The sequence below is a fragment of the Felis catus genome, chromosome B1 (assembly GCF_018350175.1).
Source record: "Felis catus isolate Fca126 chromosome B1, F.catus_Fca126_mat1.0, whole genome shotgun sequence".
Taxonomy (NCBI): Eukaryota; Metazoa; Chordata; class Mammalia; order Carnivora; family Felidae; genus Felis; species Felis catus.
Window position 1 is genome coordinate 81,228,424 of NC_058371.1, and position 25,541 is coordinate 81,253,964.

Here is a 25,541-nt window from a genome sequence, read left to right on the forward strand (position 1 = left end):
TATTGATTTGAAAGTGTGCTCATTTTAAAGTGACCCAAATTAATGGTCTGATTGCCTGCACACTTTGTTTCAAAGATGCTGTCATTAGCTCTAAGGACTGCATGGACATAAAGACACTCTGACTTTACAAGGCGAATATATGTTTCGGACTAAAGATCAAACATCTAATAGTCACACCTAAAGCAACAACAGTCAGTAAATTGAACCATTATTATAACCTGTAAGATTGCTATTTTTCTCAGCGTCGATCCTTGGGCTACAATTAACTTCCTAGGTGGTCTTGAGGATTACTAGCTCCCAGCAAGGTATAAATGTCTCAGTTGAATCGACCCTATTTACCCTTTATTAATTTAGATGCCCTAGAAGAGAGAGAAGAAAAATTGGGCAGAGCTTTAAAGATAGAGGGAGACAATCGTAGTATTAATATGCTTGCTTTTATTTGATTTGCTGAAATTGCGTAAGTTCTAAAACAAGGGCAGGCATTCACCATGTTCTCCTTAGTTCTGCAAGCGGCGTGGCAGAGAGGATGGAGTGCATGGGGGGAGTGGTCAGGAGACCCTGGGCACGGAACCCGAGTGCTGGATCTGGAGACCCAGGCCTGGTTCTGCTGCCGCTGCTGTGGCCTTGGGCAAGTCACTTCATTTCTCTGGGTTTCCGCTCAGAAAACCTTTTCAGGGAACCAGGTGGGCTGGACGGAGTCGTTTTTGAAACTGTGTTTCTTCTGAGCTGTGGTGCTCTTCTAACCTGCTCCCAGACGCAATCCTCATGGTTCTCTCTGTGATGAGAAACTGGATTTGGTTCAGAATTTTAAAACCGTGGTGTTCTTGTTTCTCCTCGTCCACCTGCTTGCAGCGGAAAGCTACAAGGAAACTCAGATGGTGAAGATTAAAGAGGAGCCCATGGAGGTTGACATCCAGGACTCGCATGTCTCGGTATCACCCAGCCGGAATGTTGGCTATAGCACTTTAATCGGGCGAGAGAAAACCGAACCCTTACAGAAGATGCCAGAGGGCAGAGTGCCCCCAGAGAGAAACCTCTTCAGTCAGGATATCTCTGTGAAGATGGCTTCCGAGCTTCTCTTTCAACTGTCAGGTATATTTCTGTGCAGAAAAATGTCAATAATTGGGAATAATTGGAAGGAAAGCCACTCTAACAAAGCAAAAAAACACCTGCATTATAGATTTGTCAGACAAAAATCAATTTTGTTACTTTAACACCCATGCTGCCACTCAAACTAACGGTTAATAAAACGTTGCCAAGTAGAACTCCTGCCAAACTTTCAGTTAATAAATAGTTAAGAATCATTTGAAATTAGAACTCTATTCAATTCTGTGCAAATGATCCCTGTTGTCTAGGCGAAACATCTCACCTCTAATTTTGCTTAGGCAGTTGATCTGATTAGCAGCCTTTTTTTTTTCTCCCCTAACGTTCAAAAGATAAACTTCGATTTACTCCAACAGTGACTGAATTACCATGAATTCCAAATTAGTGTGGTTTGAATTAAGGAGATTGTACTGTTTCTAGCCAAAAGAAAAAAAAAATCAAGGAAAAGGAAAAGATGAAAATATGAGGACTCTTTCCAGCTATCGCCTTATAGAGCATTTTCTGTAAACCAATGTTTCTACTTTGAATACTTGGAGTTTACAGGTGTAGGAATTACCAGCTCTGATAGAACAGACAAGGGTCCTATTTGTTTCCTTTGTTAACTCTTTCAGGCTGCATACTGTTTGTCCTTAACAAATTTAATATGCTGTTATTATTTGGACATGATTGAGATTGAAGATACCTACACATACAGGATTCAGATTTGTAAGAAATACACATACCTTGTCGATAGTCAAGCATTGGCTTACATATGGAAGTTCATGCATCAGTAAAGTTTGTTACTAATGTTTGATAAACTCTGTTTGTTATGGATAACATATTCAAAACACCATGAGATGCCTCATTATTTAAGCATTCACTTGTTTTCCCTGCTAAGAAAAGTATCGGGGAAGAGAAAAGAAGCTGCTAGAATCTGCATGCCATCATGATAGTTCACCTTCTTGTTAGCCTGGTAACACACCCCAGTGCTTGAAACTATCAGTTGGTCCTGAAAATGGTGACCTCCCAGTTCTCGAACAAGGATTGTATCCGTGCAAAGTTCTGCAGTAACAGAAATAGTTAATTCTGTAAACTTAACGGGACACACAGATCTCTGCAAGCTCCCAAAAGCTCCAAATCATGCAAGATGCATTTTTTTTTAAAGCAGGCTGAAAGTGTATCTAAAAACAATGTAACTTTGGGGGCGCATGGGTGGCTCAGTCCATTAAGCACCCGACTTTGGGCTCAGGTCACGATCTCACAGTTCATGAGTGCGAGCCCCACATCGGGCTCTGTGCTGACAGCTCAGGGCCTGGAGCCTGCTTCGGATTCTGTGTCTCCCCCTCTCTGTGCCCCTCCTGTGCTCGTGCTCTGCCTCTCAAAACTAAATAAACGTTTAGTTTATTTATTTATTTAGTTTTGAAAATTACTTAGCAGTTAAAATTTGCACAAGTGAGGCCAGTGTGGTTCTTTTCAGAAAGTCTCTGTCTCTAACAGTACATTATCACTGTCTACTATCAGCGAAAAACTTTCTGTGGAAGAGTTCTCACCCTAGCACTGTCACTTACTGCCTGGGTGACCTCAGGCAAATCTCAGAGCCTCGATTTCCTGCTCTCTGAAAGCATACTGCCTCTGAATCCAAATTCACCCCCCCCCCCCCCCCCCCCCCGTCGTTGTTCAGCGGACAGAAAGCAACTGTCCGCACCCAGGTATGCATGCCGTAGCTTCAGACCAGTGTTACAAAGTATTGGACAGATGTTGTAAACCTTTCGTTTTCCCAAATATCTGGGAACTCCCTACGATCTGGAGTTTTTTGCTTGCCCTGCCATGGAAATCTGAAACCCTTGCAGAGTTGGCCAGGTTTTCTCCGCATACTTGAGCCATTGAGAGCTGTGACAGGGCAGAATCCTCACATTTGAACTGGATCGGGAAGGCCGGAGTTCAACTTTTGTGTTCTTGAAAGCTAATTAAATAATTTCTGACAGCTGGTAGATACAGACCTCAAGACAGAGTAAGGGAGGGTGTACCTCTGCTTGGCTAATGATATTTTTTGTCCCTCGTGACATTTATCAGAATAAGCGCTTGATGACTGCAGAGCCCAGAGGTCTTGTGGCTGTTTTTATATCCCCTCTCACAAAGGGGCCCGACAATATGGAATGCTTAAAGGTTGTCATCAAAGTCAGAAGCGGAACACTTGCAACCACTGCAGTTTTCGTGCTGAATCAGAGGAAAGCAGAAATTTTCAGCTGGGGAAAGATACAGTAGAAATAGCTGTTTTTGTGCACATCTCTGTCTGTGTATATGTACTTATTAAGGCCTCATTAAAATCTGACAACACACTTAAAATTTGTTAGTAACTGTTTCCCTTTGATTGGTTTTTACTAAAATATTTTTGCGGAGGCTCTCTATATGCTTTTCATGATTGTCTTTGTGAGTAAGACAGGGAGGGTTTGCATACTTACAAAAGAAAACTGCAAGAGGGAAAAAGAAACGCTAAGGGAGTTTCTGCTTAAGCCTTAGAAGATACAAATTGAGTAAGAACGACCTGAAAGGTGTATGTTTCATTCTTTCTCCTTACAGAAAAAGTGAGCAAAGAGAACAATCACACAAAAGAAAACACCATTCGGACGACCACCAGGTAGGTCATTTTATGTGGGGGGTCCCCTCAGAGCGCCCTCTGTGTGGGGCCATCAGGCTCCAATCACGTGTTGCACATTGGTCCCCAAGCTGTTTTCTCCCACGGGGTTCAAAGGAGTCATGCCCTTTGCCACCAGTTTGTGTTAAAAATTTGACGGAAACAACACAGAAAGGAAGGACACCAAGGGGGAGGACCACTAATATTTATCAAACATCTAAGAGCTGGTACTTGGCTGGAGAATTTTTCATATGTTCCCCTTTCTTATTCCTCACAGTAGTTTTGTGAAGTAGAGAATATTCTCCTCTTTGCAGAAGTTTCTTGACTTGGGAGTTTAAACGGGCCGTGCAGCTGTAATTGGGAGTCGGGTCTGTATCTCAGGCCTCCCCCGCTCAGTCGGTAGACCAAGGTTTTACTGCAGCTGTGCTCCTGAGTAGCTCGGCAGCTGGGGACTGATAATTTGTCACCAAGGATATCACAGCATTGTGAGGAGGGCAAAACAATTTAAAGCAGAAGAAAATGCTTGAAAAGGCGGCAGGAAAGCCATTATTGCTAACAGCTGAACATGAGGAAGCTTTCCATTTGCCAAAGGCAGTTTGAGGAGGTCAGCCAGTGGCGCTGCTCCTCCCCATCCATTTGCCATAGGAAAGGTAGGGGGCCAGCCAGTGGCGCTGCCCCTCCCTGGCCTGGAAGGCCGTCCAGACCTGAACGGTTCTGCGCAAGCTCCAACAAGTGCACACCCCACCCCTGCGGAAAAAGGAAACCTTGGGGGGGGGGGGGGTGGAATGCGACCTCTAGCTTTGAAGGACCATTCCCCACCCCCACCCCAGGCCACCCCCCAGCTTCTGAGTTAGCCCAACATGCAGGCTTTACCGAATGGAATAGGAACAGAGACTACGACGACGTGTCAGCTACCAAGAAGGCTTTAAATGAAGGAACCTTGCTTTCCTGAGCAAACTTAGCAAATTCTTCCTAATGGGAACAGTTGACCGGTTTTGTCTTTTTAATTCTTGCAATGAAAGATAAATATGCTTTTCTTTTTGAGGCGGTATGAACTGACCGTGGAGTTTCATCAGGCACCTGGACGGTGCTCATTTGAACCTTAACCCGAGTTGTTGTTGTTTTTTTTTTCTTTTTAATTCTATGAATTGGAATTTAGAAATATCAAATATCAAACAGTAATTAAAACAGAGCAAGCTGGCCTCGCGCAAAGTTCACGGCGCATTAGGGAAGGGAAACCTGCCGTAACAGACCAGAACAGTGGTGCTGGCCTTGTCTCTCTGCATAAGTACGCGGGTGGAAAACGGGGCTCGCGATCTTGTCTGCGCATTGTTTTGGGAAATGGGTCTGGGGGCTGGGAGGGCTATTTGTCAATAAGTTAGTTGCTCAAACAGGAAATGTAAGCCGCTGCAGATTCCAGTCGACCTTCTGCATGTATTCTGAAGACCATTTAGAAAGTGTTGCGTCCATGGGTGTAAACACGTGAAATCGTCCCGCTTGGGAGATACAGAAAGACAGCAGACGAAAAATAATAAATGTTAATTTTAATTTGCAGTCCTAGGTGTCTTGAAGTGTCATGAATCTAGGTTTCCTAGAAGCAGAGCCTGAGATAGGGATCTGGGAACGGGTTTTATTGAGGGAGTGCGCTCAGAGGACCATGCTGGGCCGTGAAGGGGCAGGAGAGGGAAGGGGAGGTTGTGGAACGAGGACGCGGTTTTCACCGGATTCCAGCTTCAGCTCGATCCCACAGAGAATTCTGGAGCATGAATTGCACCACAGGGTAAAGCCTGCCTGGAGGCAAGGGGGCCGACTCTTTGGACCACCGCCCCTCGCCATACTATTCACTAGCTTCAGCAAGTCAACCCTTGCTGCCTCCAGCCAGGGTTGAGTAGCCTCCTAGTTGCAGGGGCTCCAATGGCGAAGGCAGTTCTCTCACTCGCTGTTAGCAACCAGCACCGCCAGCCGCTTGCGGATGAGTGCGGTAATGCAGGAAAGGAGCTGTGGGCAGGACCCAACAGCACCCCCTGTGGTGGTTTTCTGGTGCATCTTTAGGATAACCTAGTATTTATACAACAGAAAGGCGTGCTGCGAAGCCATGTTATTTTATGCTTTTCAGGTGTTCTCTGGGAAGAGTAAAAGGAGGTTTGAACCAGTCCCAAATGAGTGAAATGCGTCTCATAGTCTACATTTCCTTGGCTGGAGCTAGAGCATAATTATAGGATAGAAGAAAAAATCTTTTTTAGCCATTTGGCAAAAATGAAGCAATCCTTAAATTCTTCTCTTGCTGGGAGCTTATGAGTAAGAAGAAATCCAAATGAGATCTTTTGCCCAAAGCAAAGTAGGGGGCTTGCTGTGAGCCCCTGACATGGTATAGTGTTCAGAAACCAGTGTCACAGAATTCTTGGTTTATTCTTCTATAGAATCCTTGGTGTGTTTTTATTTTTCCATTTGAGTAGGAACTTGTTCAATTAGCCTCTCCTCAAATAGATCTCTTTCTTACCTTCTCACCTCATTACTTCAGGCGGAACAGAATCAAGTGGCTTTGTGCCAAGAAATCCTCTTTAACTTCAGTTAACTGATAACAGGGATGGGGGGAAAATGCCAACTACCTCTCTTCTTTTTTGATTCCTGTTTTAGAAGGAGCTCTTATTTTGCATGCACAAGGTCAGCTCATGGGGGTTTTGTTTTAAGGTATGATTTGCGATACTTTTCAAAAAAGATTGATATCAAGCCTCAAAATGTCCTTATCCCCAGATATTTAGGTAGTAGTTAGTGGGATCTTCTATATTTTCCAGAAGAAGCTCACTGTCCAGAACATGGCTCCTGATTGCAGTCAAGATCAGAATCTGCCATGTTTGAGGGTTGCTAGGTACATTGAAGATAGTTTAACTGAGATCAATTCTTCCAAATGCCAGGGGTGCTTGAGTCCCCTCCACTCAGTGAGATCTCCTCCTGCCCCTAACGTCTGGATATCCAGGGGGCCGAGGGCAGATGTGCAGTACTGAAGACAGAAGCTGATTCTCTCCCTGTCCTGTACAAATCCCTAACTCTGTGCACAGTTGTTTGTCATTTTTGGTCTTGACTCTCATTCCAACTGCAGGAACTAAGAAAAAGTGCAGCAGCCTAGAAAGACACATTGTAACTCAGCATTCCAACATGTGCTTACCAAGGTGCCGATATCCGTGCCTGGGCATGAAGCTTGTGGATGCATGTGCAGCCCACTGTCCTCCATGGCGCTGACAGTTACACCTCCCTCCTCATCAGATCCTTTCCATTGGCAGTTCTGCTGATTGTTAATACTCTATTATAAGATGGGCAGATACGGAGAGAGAAAACGATGTTAGCATTCCTTGTTAGCAATTTTTTGAAACCAGGTTTAGGTGAAGCTAAAGGTTGAAACTAATAACTAGCAAGTTTCTGAATCATTGGCTTTCTACCTCATTTTTAAAAAAAACTCTTTCAATGGAAAATGTCAAACATATACAAAAGTGGGGAATGTGACCATCACTCAGTTTGAACAGTTATCATCTCATGACCTATGTTGACAGGGCCCCTCCTTTTGTTCTCCATCCCCCTAAATTATTTTCAAGCAAATCCCAGACATCATTTTAAGGACTTGTTTGAAAATGCCTTTTTTTTTCATCCCAAGAACTGAGACTCAGCTACTTAAATAATATCATCTTCCCCAAAGTAAAAAACAATCTACCAAAGTGCCATGTGGCCAGGCAAAGAAATCAATCTACTTAACAGCTGGAATGATTGGATCGTGTGGTCCCACTCACCAACGCCTTGGCCTTAACCTTTCCACCCTTGTCTGTGCCCTCCTAGGGGCCCCTTCACCGAATCAGTCCTTTAGTTGGAACTTCGCTGTAAATGCTAAAACAGCAGTTCTTTTTGCCTGTTTAACCTCAGAGTCCAGCAAATTCAATCTAAGGGTAAAGAAGGCTGTGTGTCTCCTTTGAGATAGTGTGTGGACTGAGTGTTCTTAATGCCATTCTACCTGATGAATGAGATGAGGAGACAGTCCGGCCAGACCCAGGAGAACAGAAGGACTGAACACTTAAGAGACTAATAAAATCCTGATTTTTCTATTTCCTTTCCTAGCACAAGCCTAGATTCTGCAGGGAATAGATAACCAGCTAATATGTATCATTTGTTGATGAAAATATATGAGGCATGGTATCATAACCAGATCCCAAAGTTTAATGGAATAAAAAGAAGATCTACATCTTCTGACATGGACCATCACCCAGCCAGATGCTGGATAAGATCGAAAGAGGAAAATGGAACCCTAGAGTAAGAATCAGATAGCTCCTGGCAGGTGAATTGGATATGCTCAATGTTGTGTAACATCAGGAACGTCAAACAATGGCTGCCAAGAACCCTCTCTTGGTTATTTGTTCTCCCTTTTACCCATTAATAATTCAGTGTCCTCGGGGATATAAGATTGCAGGCCTTAAGAAAAACTTCTCACACCTGGTTTGCTTTATTCCAAAAGCAAGGAAGCATTTGCCCGAATTGTCCTTTTCTCCACTATAAGACAAAAAGCAGAAGTGGGAAAATCAGAGAAAGGTAGGCTCCTATCCTGCTGTGCCAACCAACATTTAATTTGCCCAATTTTCAGAACTTGAAATGTGGGCTATTTGTTATGATTTAGATAATGGCTCTTACAGTGCTTACTAAAAGACATATGCACTTGGAGGTATCCAATATAGAATTTTCCTGTGTGATGGTTTGAATACATGTCCTTAAATATTTATGATTCAGTAATAGAAATTGCACACATTTAGAAAAGCATGACGTGCTGCCTCAATTTATATAGTTTCCTCTTTTCATTTTTTGGAAGGCAAAAGAGAATAATGCTCTATTACCTTAAAAAGTAAAAGATTACTCACAAAGAATACCAGATTAGACAAAAACGATTAAGAAAAAAAAAACAAGAAAGAGAGCAAATGAAATTGGTGATTGTTGAGTAGCTCTCCACATAGTCTCATTACCCATTAAATTTTAGGACTTTAAAATTAAATGCATTGAGATTCCATTTCTAAAAAAAACGGAAATTGCTACTAATTTCATGGAGTCCCTTCAGTTAAGATATTCACTGCTTTTTTTTGGTGAAGTCAAGGCTCTTGGTGGGCCATATGGTGCCACTGCGAATTTTAAGACACCCTTCCTGAAGATACTGCCATCTGCTGGAATATTGTCACAATAAATACATAAATCTCTGGTATCTGTGGAGGTGTGTGGTGCCTTTGTGCAGTGCACAACCTGCACCACTGTCTGCAGCTGCTCTGACACAACTGTTGACCTAAGTGTCTTTTCACTGGTAATACATCCTTTTCAACTTATGTTTGAGTTTTTATTTTTCAAAGAAATTAAAACTCATTCCTGAGAATAGTAGGATATATATATAATCGCAACGGCCTGAAATTGTTGCTGCCACTTGGACTTTTTCCTTATTTGACCAAACCTTTCTTAGTACTTTTATCTATTCCTACACTCCATTGTCCTGTAAGCATCGCCTCTGCCATTTTTCTTTCCATCTGTGATGTCTATATTGAACTGTTATAGTTGAAACAATACACTTCCAGAACCGTTTGGTATTGTGTTACTCTGAAGAGACAGGTTTAAATCTCCTTTTGAGGATCTGAAGAGGGCTGTGCCTTTTCCTCATTTCCCACGAGCTCTGCCATCTTTATTTCTCCTGCCTTGCAACAGTGTTCGTTGTTGTTTGTATAACTCAGAATGGCCAGGGATGAAGCATACATTTGTAACTCTCTGTAAGTAGACATCTAGCTTTCTCTCTTAGCCACCTTTGACAAATTAAGCAGGGGTGACATGACCAAAAGGTATATGCGACTCAGGTGCTAGTTCAATCCCATTGTTCTCTTCTGGGATTTTCTCTTGAGTGTGTCTCCACAGTTTTTACTAGAAATATATCAGCTTTGCAAGGGTTGACCTCTAGTTTGGGGGTGAGAAGCCCTCTTAGATGATGCAACAGGCCAGGAAGCATCCATATCGCACTGGCGTTACCTACAGCATCCACAGGACAGAGTCTTGCATCACTGCAGGGAAGACTGCGTTCATCTAGTCTCCGCTCACCTCAGCAGAAAGCCCCTTGTCCTTGTTGATGCTCAGAGTCAGGTTCCTGTGGGAGATCCAGGTCCCTCACAAGCTGACATTTTGCAGATCCGGATATGCAGGTTCATTTCCTTGGCCTGCGGTTGGCTCTGGCTCCCGGGGTCTGGCCTCCCCGCCACAGCGGCCCTCCACAAGGCCTGGCATTGTGCTTCTCATCCTGAGAAGTTTCCTGGCTCCAGAGTGGATGAATGCTCACAGCACCAGCAGGAATTGTTCCTGAAAACGTGGTGTTAGGTTGTACAGATTGGCCTGCCTCTGAGACAACCCTAAATAGAAGGCATTTGTGCTTTTGCAAGAAGAAAATAAAAACATCGCCAATATCTACTTCTTTGTAAGATGCTCTGTTTTTCTTCTGTATTTTCAACAGCCTCTCTATTCCATAGCATTTGGCCCTTCTCCAGCTGGAGTTGACTGATACTGGTGGAATCATAATTTACATACAGTTGTCCCCGCCTATGTCTTAAAACTGCCTTCAATCAGGGGTGCCTGGGTGGCTTAGTCGGTTGAGCGTCCAACTTCGGCTCAGGTCATGATCTCACGGTTTGTGAGTTCGAGCTCCGCGTCAGGCTCTGTGCTGACAGCTCAGAGCCTGGAGCCTGCTTCGGATTCTGGGTCTCCCTCTCTCTCTGCCCCTCCCCCGCTTGCTCGCTCTCTCTCTCTCTCTCTCTCTCTCTCAAAAATGTTTATTTTTTTAAATAAACATTAAAAAATATTTTAAAAATAACTTATTTCTAGAGAATATTGGAGAGCATAAAGAAGAAAAAACCAATCATTTATAATCAATCCTGCTGCTTAGAGACAGGCACTGCTAAGTTGGTCGTTCTTCTTCTGGCTGAAGTTTTCGTCCATTTATATACACATACTTTCCTATAAAAATTGGATCTTACTATATGTACAGTTTTGCAGGTTTCTCTTTCCACCCAGCAGTATATTAAGAACTTCTTTCTGTGTCAGTAAACATAACTCAATATTATTCTTTTAATGTTTACGTAGTATTCAGTGTTTGCATGTGTCATAATTTATTTCATCAGCCCCCTGTTATTAGATATCAAGGGTTTGGTTTTGTTTTGTTTTCCCAAGTTGTTGCTAATATAAACAATCTGGGGATAAATTGACTCAAAAAGGCACTCAGTTTTCAGCCTTTTGCATGAATTGTCTAATTGACTTTCCAAAAAGTTGAATCTACAATTCTACCAGATGCTAACGAGAGAGAGAGAGAGAGAGAGAATATTTTAAAGGTCTTCTGCTTTATCATTAATTTTTTTTAACAGTTGGGAGGTTAAAATTATATTTTATAGTTAAAATCTTTGTATTGATTGATTCTTAATGATGTCAAGCATTTTCTTCATGGAGAGGCATTTGTATTCATTCTTTTGTATATTTTCTCTTATTGTCATTTATTATTCTGTTTGGTGGTTTGGGTTGGAATTTTTGTTTGGTTGTTATTGATTTTTTTATTATGAAAAATTTCAAAACAGAACAGAAGGATAATGAAATAAACCACCATATTCCTATCACCCACTGAAAAAACATTTGTCACACTTTAGTTCGCAACCCTTTTCTATACTTTAAGATCACATATACTTTTAAAAAACCCTATACTTTAAAATCACATCCCAGACATCATAGCATTCAGTTGCAGACTCTTTAATATAGATCTCTGAAAAGATAAGGATATTTTCGACAATATCATTGTACACCATACAGAATTAACAACACATTTGATTGTGTTTTAATTGCTGAGAAAGTTCTATTTGATCGGTGCCAGCTGAGTATGCAGTCATGTCAGTGGGGCAGGAGGAGAAAGAGGACATTTTAGCTTTCTCGACAACTCTGAAAATTAAAGATGAAAATCTGGGGCTTATACGAGCAGTATAATGACCTTGGTTCTCATCTGCCCACAAGCCCCCTTTAGAAACCCACTGAGTCTGCAGTGCAAGCCTCAGTTTGTAGACAAATGTCCTGGCTGATGCCTGCCGATGGGTAGCAATTAATTCACGCTTTATTCACCACAATCCTGTCTCAGAAAATGTGTGCACCCAAGGTGATCGATGACTGGGTTTCCAGGCCTGCCCGCTGGGGTCATCAGTGGTCTTCTCTGTTGTGTCCACTCCCAAGCTTGAATAGGGAACTTGCTGTTTCAGATGGTCAGAGTTGTCTTCAGGTCCAAGGCTTGCAATCATTTTTACTCTTGGGCACTCTTCTCCATCCCTATGTTCAAATTCTTTTATTAAAATAAATAGATACATACATAAAATCATTCAAGAATAGGGCATCCTTATTTCTCTGGTGTTGCAAAGAGAAGGACAGTGTTCATGAACACCATTGAAGCTGTTTTCATTCATTATAGATGATTATCTTTTTAACTGACTGCTAGAATGTTCATAGGAAAATTGGCACCGACTGGTATACCTAAAATATCTGGGCCCGTTTCAGAAGAAACAGCTAATCTCTCATCCAAAGAGAAACTGAGGGCCGAAGCTGGAAGTTTGGGCCCACATACAGTCCAACACGACATATAGTGATTGCTATACCTTAGCAAAATGACCTTACCAGCATTTTTACAAAGTGCTAAAAATTCTTTGACAAGGATCTGTGGAACTGAGTATTTAACATATTTCCAATGCAATCATTTATAAATGTTACAAAACACATAGATATGTAAGTATATAAAAATATTTTAAGTATCTATTATTCTATTATAAACTATTGACAAAGAAAGTAATCAAGGCCAGTAATATTTGAGATAAAAAGAAACACTTCCTACAAATTCACACGTTCATCATGAAAATTAAGTTGGAAATGAAATAATGTTACTTGACCTTTTATAAAAAATGAGATATCTCATTTTTTAAAAATGAGATTATCTCACCCAGCCACCGCCTGGGTGGCTCAGTCGGTTAAGCGGCCGACTTCGGCTCAGGTCGCGATCTCGCGGTCCTTGAGTTCGAGCCCCGCGTCGGGCTCTGTGCTGATGGCTCAGAGCCTGGAGCCCGTTTCCGATTCTGTGTCTCCCTCTCTCTCTGCCCCTCCCCCGTTCATGCTCTGTCTCTCTCTGTCTCAAAAATAAATAAACGTTAAAAAAATTTTTTTTTAAAAATGAGGTATCAAAAATAAAGCGTGGTGATGTTTTGTTGTTCGGTCGTGAGCATATTTTCATGCAAGCAAGCGGCTCCAGCTTCTCAGAAAGTTTCTCGTGACCTTAAGGTACTTGGGGAAATGTTGAGAAGATTTAGTTATAACCAACCCAAATAGTTCCCCTATTCCTTATCTTCGAATAAGCCCATCTTTTGTGTTTGATGTGTTGGAAAAGCTTAACAAAAACAGCCCTCTTTGCTCTTTGGCAACGACTGTATTCTGTCAGTCCTTTGGCAAGTCCTGGACTTGGTCAGCCCCGTCCAGGTTTTGTTGCAAGAAAACATTTCCGACTTGTCGTCCTTTCCCTTAGTGTCATTATGTCTGCGTGGAGACTCCATGCGGACGTTACCTGTATCCATTTCAATCTGTCACGTGTCTCATATGCCACATGGTCAGAGAGTCCTTGAACTACAGCAAGGTTTATTCTCGGAATCACTGTTCTGTTGCCTACTTTTTCTTAAGGCATGGAAGATTTTCTCAACCACTGCTTCCTGTGCACTTCAAGATGTTAATACAGCGTGTCACCCTGAGGGTGTGTCCCAAGGTCTAAGTGATTCAGAGGTCAGAGTTTTAAAAGTATCAGTACAATGGTTTTAGGTAAATATATGGAATTTCAGCCCTTTAAAAAAAAACATGCTATATTAGAACAGAAAACTAGGATTTTACGGACTTGAATTAATAACGGGGGCTGAGGGGCGCCTGGGTGGTGCAGTCGGTTAAGCGTCCGACTTCAGCCAGGTCACGATCTCGCGGTCCGTGAGTTCGAGGCCCGCGTCGGGCTCTGGGCTGATGGCTCAGAGCCTGGAGCCTGTTTCCGATTCTGTGTCTCCCTCTCTCTCTGCCCCTCCCCCGTTCATGCTCTGTCTCTCTCTGTCCCAAAAATAAATAAACGTTGAAAAAAAATGTTTAAAAAAAAAATAAAAAATAAAAAAAAAAATAACGGGGGCTGAGCAGAGATTGAGGCAAGCCCCGTACACAGGGCCTTCTGATGAGGTGGCCGAGGGGCTGGGGTCCGCTAGGGATCAGGTAGCAGCCACAGAGAGCAAACGTTGACCACCACAGAACTTTTCCACTCCTTTTGCAATATATTATAACTTCTCAGAAATATCTGAGTCAGATCATCTATTCTTAAGATTTCCTTAAAATAAAACAAAACAAAACAAAAATTAACCCGGAATCTTTAGGACATATTTTATGCAGCTCTTGGAAAAATTCCTGAAGCCCTGTTATGCAGTATGATACATAGCTGAATAGATAATCAAGTGCTTTTACTTGAAAATGCACCATCTTTTTTTTTTTAATTTTTTATTCATTAAAGAAAAGTTTGCAAATGTGCAAAGGAAGTCAGAATGTCACTTCAGGATGATTTGTCTGAAACTCTTACCTTCATAGAATTTCCTTCTACCCTGAAGTATACAGATCTTTACTGGTTCTGAGTAAAAACTCATTACAGATCAAAGTCTCTCTTCCTTGTTTAATCTTTCTTTTCTGTTTGCCATTCCCAAGTTCAGTCCTAAGAGTTATTATTGTCCTTGAGAAGGAAAAAAAAATTTCTTCTGTGTTGGTCCTTTAAAATAATTGTGTCATTATTTATTTTTTTAATTTTTATTTTTTTAATATAATTTATTGTCAAGTTAGCTAACATATAGTGTATATACAGTGTGCTCTTGGCTTCAGAGTAGATTCCCATGATTAATCACTTACATACAACACTCAGTGCTCATCCCAACAGGTGCCCTCCTCAATGACCATCACCCATTTTCCCCTCTCCCCCACATCCCTCCCATCAATCCTCAGTTTGTTCCCTGTTTTTAAGAGGCTTTTATGGTTTGCCTCCCTCTCTGAAACTGTTTTTTCCCCTTCCCTTCCCCCATGGTCTTCTGTTAAGTTCCTCAAGTTCCACATATGAATGAAAACATATGTATCTGTCTTTCTCTGACTGACTTATTTCACTCAGCATAATACCCTCCAGTTCCATCCATGTTGTTGCAAATGGCAGGATTTCATTCTTTCTCATTGCCAAGTAGTATTCCATTGTATATATAAATTACATCTTCTTTATCCATTCATTCATCCATTGATAAACATTTGGGCTCTTTCCATAATTTGGCTATTATTGAAAGTGTTGCTGTAAACATTGGGGTCCACGTGCCCCTATGCATCAGCACTCCTGTATCCCTTGGGCAAATTCCTAGCAGTGCTATTGCTGGGTCGTAGGATAGGTCTATTTTTAATTTTTTGAGGAACCTCCACACTGTTTTCCAGAGCAGTGGCACCAGTTTGCATTCCCACCAATTGTGTCATTATTTAAAAGTACTTCTTCCAACATCCTCTTCTATGCTGTGTCCACCTTCTTTTTCTCTTCCTCTTTGCTTTATTCTGCTGTTGTCATCAACACGAGAATTCCCGTAACGTTTTGGTTTCAATGCTGGTGCCCAGGGAGGGGTGGTTTGTAAGTAGACCGGCCTTCTGTTCTGCATGAGGCACAGCTCCCTGCTGGCACACTCAGATGTTAAAGGTGGAAATGTTTGTGCCACAATCCGCACTTAGCAAAATGTATCACTATTTACGGCCATAATCTTTTATGAACTCTTTTATTATTTATTGTAAATCTTGCCTTCCTCAGCCCCGCGCTGTTGACCCTACAAGGCCATGCCGTCTGATGCCTGGATTGGTCCAGTCACGGTGACAGCAGTGCCCCTTCGTAATTTAGACCTTAGATTTTCTACCAGAGAAAAGTAAAAAGACACATTAGATGTTCATTTCACTTTTACCCACAAGAGAAACTTGAATAGGTAAACGTTTTGTTTTTTCTAAGTAGCAAAAGGCAAGAAAAGTAACGGGGAGTTTACACCAACAGCTTCCAGATGCTGCTTCTGAACATTTATCCGCAATAAGGAAGGCTTCCAGGTAGACTTTGTCCAGGGCCAGAGGAGATGTGCTGTGGCAGGTGGGGATTTCATTATATGAGGACAGGTGATGATCTCCTCTCCTATTAGCTGTTAGTTTCAGCCTCCTCCATTACCAGCTTTTCACCAAAAATATCAACCAGAAATAAATCACTTTGTTGACAGTGTTTCCCTTTTTCCACCTCTTTAGCTCACTTTCTGATGGAGAGGCTTTTTCATAGTGAAATGACTAAAATTCGGGCAGCTGGGGAGTCAGGAAGTGAGAGCCATGCAGCAGTCACAAGCCGGCTGCTTTTCTGGAAGAACTGGGAACCGACTAAGTGACTAGTTGAAGGATGGTACAAATGTGCTCAAGTTGTTGAGCACATCGGCAAGTCCGTATTTCGTTTGCTGCTCTCCTCCCTGGGGAGACGCAGACCCAGCTCATCCTGTGTCAGGCACGTCCTGGCACTCCCCTGTCCACCACCTTCTCCCACCAGTGGCCATCACTGTGGTGTGAACGCAGGGCCGGCCCTGTCCACCGCAAAGCTGGGCCTCTGCCGAGAGTGGATGTGCTTCTGCACTTTACAAATGCATGAGGCATGGGAGAAGAAAAGGAGCTTCAGGAATACCATCTCGACATTCTGAAAAGGACATTGCTTGGTGCGAAGGTGCAGGTGCAGTGTCTTCTGTCCTCAGATCATGGGCAGAGTTGAAGATGGCTAATGTCATTGGAGATGTAACCCCGTTAATCAAGCACATGCTATGTAAGGCATCCTGCAAGTTTGGTTTTTCCTGCTCCTCTTCCTGAAACATAGCTGCCAATCTAGGTGGCTGGAAGATTAATATACAAATGTCTGTGTAACCATGGTGCCACCGTGAGCTTCAGATCTGTGCTGAAATAGAGGCTTGTGAACACCTGATGGCCTCGTTACTCTTCCCTCTTCACTTAGGCTTAATCACAGAGATGAGCTTGCCCTCAAAACCAGTAGGTGCAGATGGAGGGGGAATAATTAGGATTGCAAGTTGACAGGCCTCTGGGTTGCAGAAGTTTTAGGAAATTGGGGCATATCTTAACTTCTAGGGGGAGGTAAAGACTAAATCATTTTCACGTGCTGTGTTTCTCAGGTGAAAAAGTCTTCCTTCAGTTACCTGGGATCCTGCATACTGAAATCCTGCTCCCAACCCCCCTTCGGCCCTCCTTCCTGTATCCCATCCTTTTGCTCTGTTCGTTCCAAGGAGGATCTGCGGTTCTGTACCGCCCCTGAGCTGCCTGGATGTTAAGGGATCACAGGAGGGAGGCAGTGTAGCTTAGTGGGTAAGAGTGCAGACTGGGATGCCAGCCTGCCTGTATTCAAATCTGAGCTCAGCTCACGGCACGGACAATCACTTCCTTTCTCTGTGCCCCAGTCTCTGCATTCCTTATGGATAATAATACGGTAGCCAACCAGTACGGCCCTTGTGAGGACTAACCTGAAGTTAATATACACAAAGTACTTTAGAACAGTGAGTAGCGATGTATGTATGGGTTGCTACTTTTTTTGAGCATGTACTGTGTACTAAGAACATTAACATGAAATACCTTACTTAACCCTTGCAGCACCCTTACAAAGAAGGTATTTTGAAACCTTTTTCCAGTGATGAAACTGAGGCTAGAGAGTCTGTTGACCGGCAGTCACTTAACTATTAAATGGCCAGTACGGACTGGAGACTCAGATTGTTGCAGACGGTGTGCTAAACCACCGCGCTCCCCGCCTCCAGGGGACGCCTCCCAATGCAGAGCACTGCAGCTGCACGTTTGGCCTGAGACTGATGCCCTGTTAACCTAATATCGTCTCTTTCTAGAGAAGACCTCACATTAGGCTCATGCTGCCTTGGCTTGTGAAGGGTTCTTCATTGAGTCCTTGCCCCGTAACATTGCTTGTCCTTTGTTGCCTTTTTAGTATGCAGCATGACTCCTTCTCCCTGAGAAGAAACCTCTTCTGTGTTGTGCAGGATAAAGCTGCATCCAGGGTAGAAAATTATTTGGAATGTTGTTTCCCTCGGTGATTATCTCCCTTTCAACTCAATTTCTTCTGAGTGGCTTGGTGATAACTGGGCTTCACTCCTCACATCGGTGGAGATCTGCGATGCAGAGGTAGCCCATTTCCAGTATTTAGCAAAATCTAGGAGCCTGTTCCTGGCACATACAGTGGCAGCCTCGTCCTGGTTCACCTGGAAACCTGAGGGTTGGTTTTAAACGTACCTTGGGGTGCCTGGGTGGCTCAGTAGGTTAAGCATCCGACGCTTAGTTTTTTAGTGCGGGTCATGATCTCGTGGTTCATGAGTTTGAGCCCCACATCGAACTTGGGATTCTCTCTCTCTCCCTGTCTCTCTGCCCATCCCGTGCTCGTGTGCACACCTCTCTCTCTAAATAAATAAATAAATAAATAAACTTAAAAAAATAAATGTACCTATAGTCTTTACCTGCCCTATCTCTTAAACCATTATTCGGTCTCACGTGTCACTGCTGGTTTGCCGCATTGGCCACCGGTGTCACGATGTCTCCTGTGGACCGCTACTCTGGCCACCTGTCTTGTCTTCTGCAAGCCCAACTGCTTTGTTAAAACACAGCAGGACTTCCCACTGCTGTTGGGACAAAGTCAGGATCCCTACATGCAGTGTGCCTTCCTTCCCCAGGCTTTAGCCTCATGTGCCTCCTCGATGCGCCTTCCAGCAGCTCTGTAGATGGGCTGTGTTCTCTGTGCAGGGGACACTTTCCCCATTTTCCCACAGCCCTACCCTCCCTTCAGGTCTCTACTCAGTTAGCCAGGCTAGCCCCCACAACCTCCCCCCCTCCCCCGTAACACTGTACCCTCCCTTCCACAGCATTAGACTCCATTACAGTTCCCTTTCATGTACCCACACAGGTCTTTGCACTCCCTGAGATTTGGAGTCATGGCTGGTTTTGCTGACCATTGTGTTCCCAAGGCCTGGCACGTTGTAGGCACTCACTAGACAGCTGCTGGCAGATCGAGGGAATGGGGGAAGTACCCACCATGTCTCTGTGGCAAGAAGGGTGACATTTTGAGATACCCATTAGGGAGCCCTTTTTGAGATTCTTGATGTCCTCAGAGGAAGTCTCCACATTTCAGACCAAACAGTTTGTGGGTTTCTCCGAACTCTCAGATTTTAAGGGAATTGCTACCTCCAGAGTCACAGTAATATGCAGACCCATTGCCTGACCTTTAACCCTGTGCCTGGGGACCAGCTCCTGGTGTCTCCCTTGTGAACTGTCCGCTCAGACACAAGAATAGCACTGCCACCTTTGTATGGAAGCTCCAGCACTACCCAGGTGGGAGTGGAGAAATCTTAATACTCTGGGTTTGACCAACAATCCTCCAAGGTGTCTCTGTCCTTAAAAGCCCTTTGATTGTTAACCGCGTCCTTCACCGAAGAGTTGGAAATTAACCTAGTCACCCAGAAGTCAAAAAGACTCTTCAAAATCAGAGTGACTTTTTCTTCGTTCATTTTATACAAGAAAACTCTACACTTTCTGTCAACTTGTAGGTTGGCTCATTTATGCTCCTATTTGAGTTAGGCAAAGATGCAAATAAAGAATAACTCACATTTATTGAGCACTTAGTGTTTACCAGGCACTACAGAAGCATATTCTCCAGACCATCTTATTCAGTCCTGACAGCTTCTCTGTGAGGTGTGGATGCTGTGATCACCCCACTTTATACGCAAGAAACGGAGGCTCGGAGAAGCTCAATAATACGTGTAAGGTCACACAGCCGAAGTGGTGAGGCTGGGATTTGAACTCAGAGCTGCCTACCTTTGAGCACGTGCTGTTGGCCACCTTACTGCATCGCCTTATCCTTTCAAGTATTCTGTATCACTTGCAGGTTATGAGCTGTTTGGCATAAAACAACGTTTCCCCATTTCCCATCACCTACTAGCCTATAGCGGGTTCACTCTTTAAGCCCCTTTAAATTGTTTTATGTTTAAGATATAACTAAAAAGCATGCCATACAAAGTTGCGTTAAATCTGGCCTGACAGTCATATCAAATAATTGTGAACTAATATATGTTTTACTTCATGTACTTACAAGAAGTATGTCTTCCGTCTTTATCTTAATATTTCCTTTTACTATTTAATGACAGTAACCATAGCCTTGAGGCATGTTTAGAAAAGCAACACTAGTCATGGCAGTCCTAGTCTCGCCTGCCCTCACATCTTTTCCTTCCCCTGATTTGCAGGGGTGTTTTTAATTTTTTTTTTTAATGTTTATTATTTTCTTTTTTTTTTTTTTTTAATTTTTTTTTTCAACGTTTATTTATTTTTGGGACAGAGAGAGACAGAGCATGAACGGGGGAGGGGCAGAGAGAGAGGGAGACACAGAATCGGAAACAGGCTCCAGGCTCTGAGCCGTCAGCCCAGAGCCCGACGCGGGGCTTGAACTCACCGGTCACGAGATCGTGACCTGGCTGAAGTCGGACGCTTAACCGACTGCGCCACCCAGGCGCCCCTGTTTATTATTTTCGAGAGGGAGGTGGAGACAGAGCACGAGGCAGAAGGAAGGAGACAGAATCCGAAGTGTACTCCAGGCTTTGAGCTGTCAGCACAGAGCCCAATGTGGGGCTTGAACCCGTAAACTGTGACATCATGGCCTGAGCCGAAGTCGGAGGCCGAGCTGATTGAGCCTCCCAGGCTTCCCCCTGGTTTGCAGTTTCGAAGGGGACCTGATCCCTGCAGGCTGACTCTCCTTGGCTTGTGGGAAGGTTCCACCAATCCGACGCCCTGTTGGGAGAAGGGGGAGGGGCTTAGGGAAGGCCACTCCCTTTCCGTCTCCTGCGGGAGCTGCATGTCCTCCAAGGTGCGGACCCTACCAGATGGCCCCCGACTTTGGGCTCCGTCTACTTCCTTCTTTTGTTCCTCCAGCCTCAGGGAGGCACCAGCCTGTGTCGGGCTGCATTACTGCCCCTATGGACCTTCACCACCTGTGTACCCACTTCCTCCATTAAATTTCCTTTGTTGTAGAGAAAGACAGATACCGTATGTTTTCACTCTTCTGTGGATCCTGAGAAACTTAACAGAAACCCATGGGGGAGGGGAAGGAAAAAAAAAGGTTAGAGTGGGAGAAGCCAAAGCATAAGAGACTCTTAAAAACTGAGAACAAACTGAGGGTTGATGGGGGGTGGGAGGGAGGGGAGGGTGAGGGATGGGTATTGAGGAGGGCACCTTTTGGGATGAGCACTGGATGTTGTATGGAAACCAATTTGACAATAAATTTCATATAGTGAAAAAAAAATAAAAAGAAAAATAAATAAGTTTCCTCTGTTGTAAATAAATTGGGCTGTCGTTCTCCAGGTTGGACTGTACTGATAACTGCAGTATTCACACATGTGATCACATTACTTATTTACAGTTTACTTTAGAGGAATGGACGGTGGATGCTACAATTGGGTTAGAAAACTCTGGTTAAAAGCAACCAAATTCTTTGTGTTCGCTGCAGAGCAAAACCCTGGCTGGATGTCTGACATCCCTGCTTCTAGTTCTAGCTGAGCCACTCGGGGAACTGAGAATCAGTCAAGTCAGGGCCTCAGTTTCATGGGAAATAATGGGTCCCCAGGGTCCTTTCAGGAGTCCCGTTAGCTGGTTTAACTCCTTCCAAAACAAGATGGTTCTAGGATGCATTCTCGGTTTCCGTGGGGACCGGTGAGTTATCTCTTAAAGTGCACTGGCCCCTGACTCTGGCCTGCCTGCTGTCCTTCTGATGCGTGCTATTGGTCCTAAGCGCCCAGGTGACAGAATGTGCGTGAACTAGGGCGAATCTCTCACTCTTCTGGGAAGAACCTCAAATAGGCCTTTGTGATTCTGATCCTGATCCAGGCAGTTGGTCTTCATCTGGGCACAACACACTTAGTGAACATATAGTACAAGAGTAAAATTTACTGCTCAGCTGTCCTGACTGTGCTTAACAATGTTTCAAAGATGGTGATGTTTCATATATTCACCTTAAATATAAAACCAACAGACAGAATATACAGACAGCACTTGTCTGATGTAATATATTTTCTTCTCCATTTTAAGCACAATCTTAGATTCTCTAAACACCATTTTTTTTTATCCTGCATTTGTGTGTGTGTGTGTGTGTGTGTGTCTGTGTCTGTGTCTGTGTCTGTGTGTCTTTGGGGCCGGATGCTCTGGGTAATGTAAGTAACTTTGATTTACTAAACTTTGCTCTGCTTTCCCCCACCCCAGCCCTTTCTTTTCAGAAGATACATTTAGACAATCACCATTCACCTCTAATTCGAAAGACCTGCTGCCCAGTGACTCTGTGCTTCACGGAAGAATATCAGCGCCAGGTATGGAAACATTATTGACTTCGCTTCTACTGTCGGTTGCTTAAAATTACTTTCTGAAATGTGTAAATTCTCAGATACTCTCAGCTTATGTGCTGAAGTTATTTGTCTGAAGCTAGTTTTTCTTTTTTAAAGGAGAAACTCAATTTAAACAGCCACAAAGGTTTATTAAAATCAAGGGTCGGCAGTAATCGAGTGCTTCATTTTTGCTTTAGGAGCTCGTTGTTCTTTACCTGCTGATGTTTCGTTCATACGGCAAATTTCTTTTTCTTTGAAAGAGCTAAGTATAACCTGAAAGTAATTTGCTTTACACACTGTTAGTATTTCGGGCAGACTGCCAGGAAGATATAGGAGGGCAGTGGCAAGAACTAATCGCCAGCAGGGAAGGTCGTGACCCTAGTGGGGTGTGGGTGGCCACAAAGACCACTCTGGTTTCCATGGAGGCAGCACAGCTCATTAAGACAATCTCGCCACCCGGACTCCGCCTCTCTTCTTAATCAGAGTATCTGCATATATCCATCTAATGTTCCTTTTTGCAATCTCAGCATCAATACATAATTTATTATCTACTCTCCTTTCCAGAGTAGAAGGCAAGATGTGTTTTCTGTCCCCTTCCCAATTGCATGGCCATCCCTCAGGGCTTGTCTGTGTGTTCTCAGAGCTATTATGAGATGAGAACACTTGAGAACCACTGCACGGTAGCCCATAGTCCTCACCCTCCCACCTCCCACCCCAACCCCAGTGCAGCAGCCTGAAAGCTTCCTGCTGTTGTTACTTTAGTTCCAGCAACTGAGAAAATTTCAGAAGCTCTCCACAGCCTCTGCACCCATTCATTTGTCCAGGAGAGCATGGGAGACCAAGGCCACGAGTGTTCAGGAAGGGCTTACAGCAGGGTCATTGGCCAGGAACCCCTGCAACGATAAAGCCCAAGTGTCTCCCACTCGCCCAAGGAGCCAGGTGTCACAGATGGCTGGAAGTCTGAGTGTTTTGCAATTCAGAAAGAGCCAAGAAGCATCTCAGGAAAATACTGGCTTGGGGTAGCACACACAGGTCACTGGAAGTGGTTTGTGACAAAACTGGGGGGGAAACGCAACTCTTTGTCACTCTTTAGTCTTGTCATGGCAGATCCGTTTCTTCTCATCTCCAAAGAGTCCAGGTACTTACATATTTTTTAGGTTTGCAGGGCTTTTCAAACGCCATAGATAACACGCTACCCCCAAAGCACATTACATTATACCTGGTTCTACAGGTGGAGAGAAATTTTGCTTAGTTGATGTCTTCATTCTCAAACAGGAGCTATTTGAACTACTGTTTGCTTCCCACAGTGTCATTTTGTATAGCCATCTCCCTGGTCCCCAAATTATCACCCTGCTGTTAAGTTGATGGATTGTGACTTTCTAATGTCAAAATAACTGCCTAGGAACTGCCTGTCAGAGTGCTGTGACCCATACAGCCAGCATCCCGTGATGTATATCCAAACCCTGCATTGCTGCCCTAATAATGTTTGGCTTGGCTATATTTTAAGAAGGTTTTATTGGTCAAGTTACAACTCGACCTCAAAGAGTGATATCAGTGTATGTTTCACTGTGTATAGAAGAGGTTTGTGTGGTTTGCTGGATAGACCTATTACAAATTAGATAAACTCACTTAAAAAGTTAACTTTTATTTTGGGTGGGAAGTCAGCATAACTGGGATTTTTAAAATGTAAATCTAGCATTCTGAGGGAGAATCAGTCTATATTTCCAAGAGCCTTTTTTAGGCAGGGGACAAGCAAAATGAGTATACATTTTGCTAAAACAGACAACTAACAAGGAACTTTAAAAAAAAAAATAAGCTAGTTGAAAATGCTTTAGAAATGGAGTCAAATTAGAAAAATTAAAAATGACAAGGACAACCTTATAATCACAAAGTTCCCATAACCTGAAGACATGTTTTGTGAGGACAGCCTCAATAATTTGGGCTAACTGTGGAGAAGACCAATCTGAATTAACAAAAGATTGCAGGACAGAGACTTTTCAAGAAAACGTTTCTTTCAAGTCTGGATAGTGATAAATGGCCATCGTATTCTGACTACAGCTCCTCAGTCCCTTTCCCACAATTCTGAAATCCAAAAAGCTCCACCAACTGCAATTTTTTTAATAAGTTACTTGGTGTCAAAACCTAATGGGAGGCAATTTATAGCCCTCTTGTACTACCAAGGGTGAAATTCATACATTTTGCTACAGAAATATCAACGTGCTTGACTATGAAGGCCCACTGGAATGTTATGTAAAATATGTCTCAGGCATCATATTATCATTCTAAAATAAGAGAAAGTATGAGTCCCAAACACGTCAGAGCCCAGGGGTCTCAGCTAGATAGTGTGGACCTACAATTATTCTAGTACTCTGCTAAATGCAGTACTGGAAGCAAAGACATTAAAGCGACAGTTGAGGATCTTGAGGTTCACAGGTATAAGAGTCATGGATTCCTACAGAAAATTTCAGAAGACCAAGTGGGCAGCAGATTGCTGAATCATTGGAGATGTGGCAAGAAAGAGGAGTCCAATGGGGGATGTTCTAATGCTAAGGCAACATTATTGATGAGGACCTGGGTTTAAAGAGAAAAGGAAGTGGTTGGTGAGAGAGGCAGACAAAGGGTCAGTTCATGGGTTTGGGAGACTGGTTAGCTTTGCTATGAGCAAGTTGAATTGGGAGGAATAGTGTCTGTGCAGAAATGGGGAAGCCAGGAAGGAGACAGGTGGCTTTAGTGACTAGGCAAAAAATAATTTGTTCTTACTGTATAAATAAAGGCTTCAGAGTTCTTAGAAATCGTCTCTTCAGTAGTTTAAACATTACCATTACAATGTTATTTCTATTCTTTAGTTACTTAGCAAACTTCTTCTTTCCAGAGATAATGCAAAGATAAATATCAGCCCAAAGAATTGTCTCCGATTCCCAATTAGTAGAGACCATAATTAATGAGGTTTAACATGTCTGGTTTCAATCTTCAGCAAATGCTGAAGACCCATAGCTTTCTTCTCATCCCCAAAGAGTCCAGGTACCTACATGCTTTTTAGGTTTGTGGGGCTTTTCAAACACCATAGATAAAGTGCTTATATATTTATATACCTTCTATCAACGAGATGAGATTATCTTCTAAACACTTCTGGAGTAAGCCCGTGGGGCAGGGGAGGCGTGCCACTCGAGAGCACCCTTTAGGACGCCACAGCTCCACACCAAGGGGACCCACCCAGCGTGTTGTGATTGTGTTGCAGGCCTGTGGAGAGTGAAGCAAGCAGCATGGGGGATAGCAAAGTGGGGAGAGGT

General features: G+C 43.3%; 1 protein-coding gene across 12 annotated transcripts in view; it reads left to right on the plus strand.

Moving 5' to 3' along the window:
* ZNF827 (zinc finger protein 827) overlaps positions 1-25,541 on the plus strand; it is a 174,789-nt gene that overhangs the window by 91,303 nt on the left and 57,945 nt on the right. For all 12 annotated transcript variants that reach the window (XM_045055801.1, XM_045055802.1, XM_045055806.1 and 9 more), the window contains 3 exons: positions 853-1,092; positions 3,664-3,721; positions 22,133-22,236. In XM_045055801.1, coding sequence (XP_044911736.1) covers positions 853-1,092; positions 3,664-3,721; positions 22,133-22,236 — 402 coding nt within the window. The remainder of the gene's footprint in view (positions 1-852; positions 1,093-3,663; positions 3,722-22,132; positions 22,237-25,541) is intronic.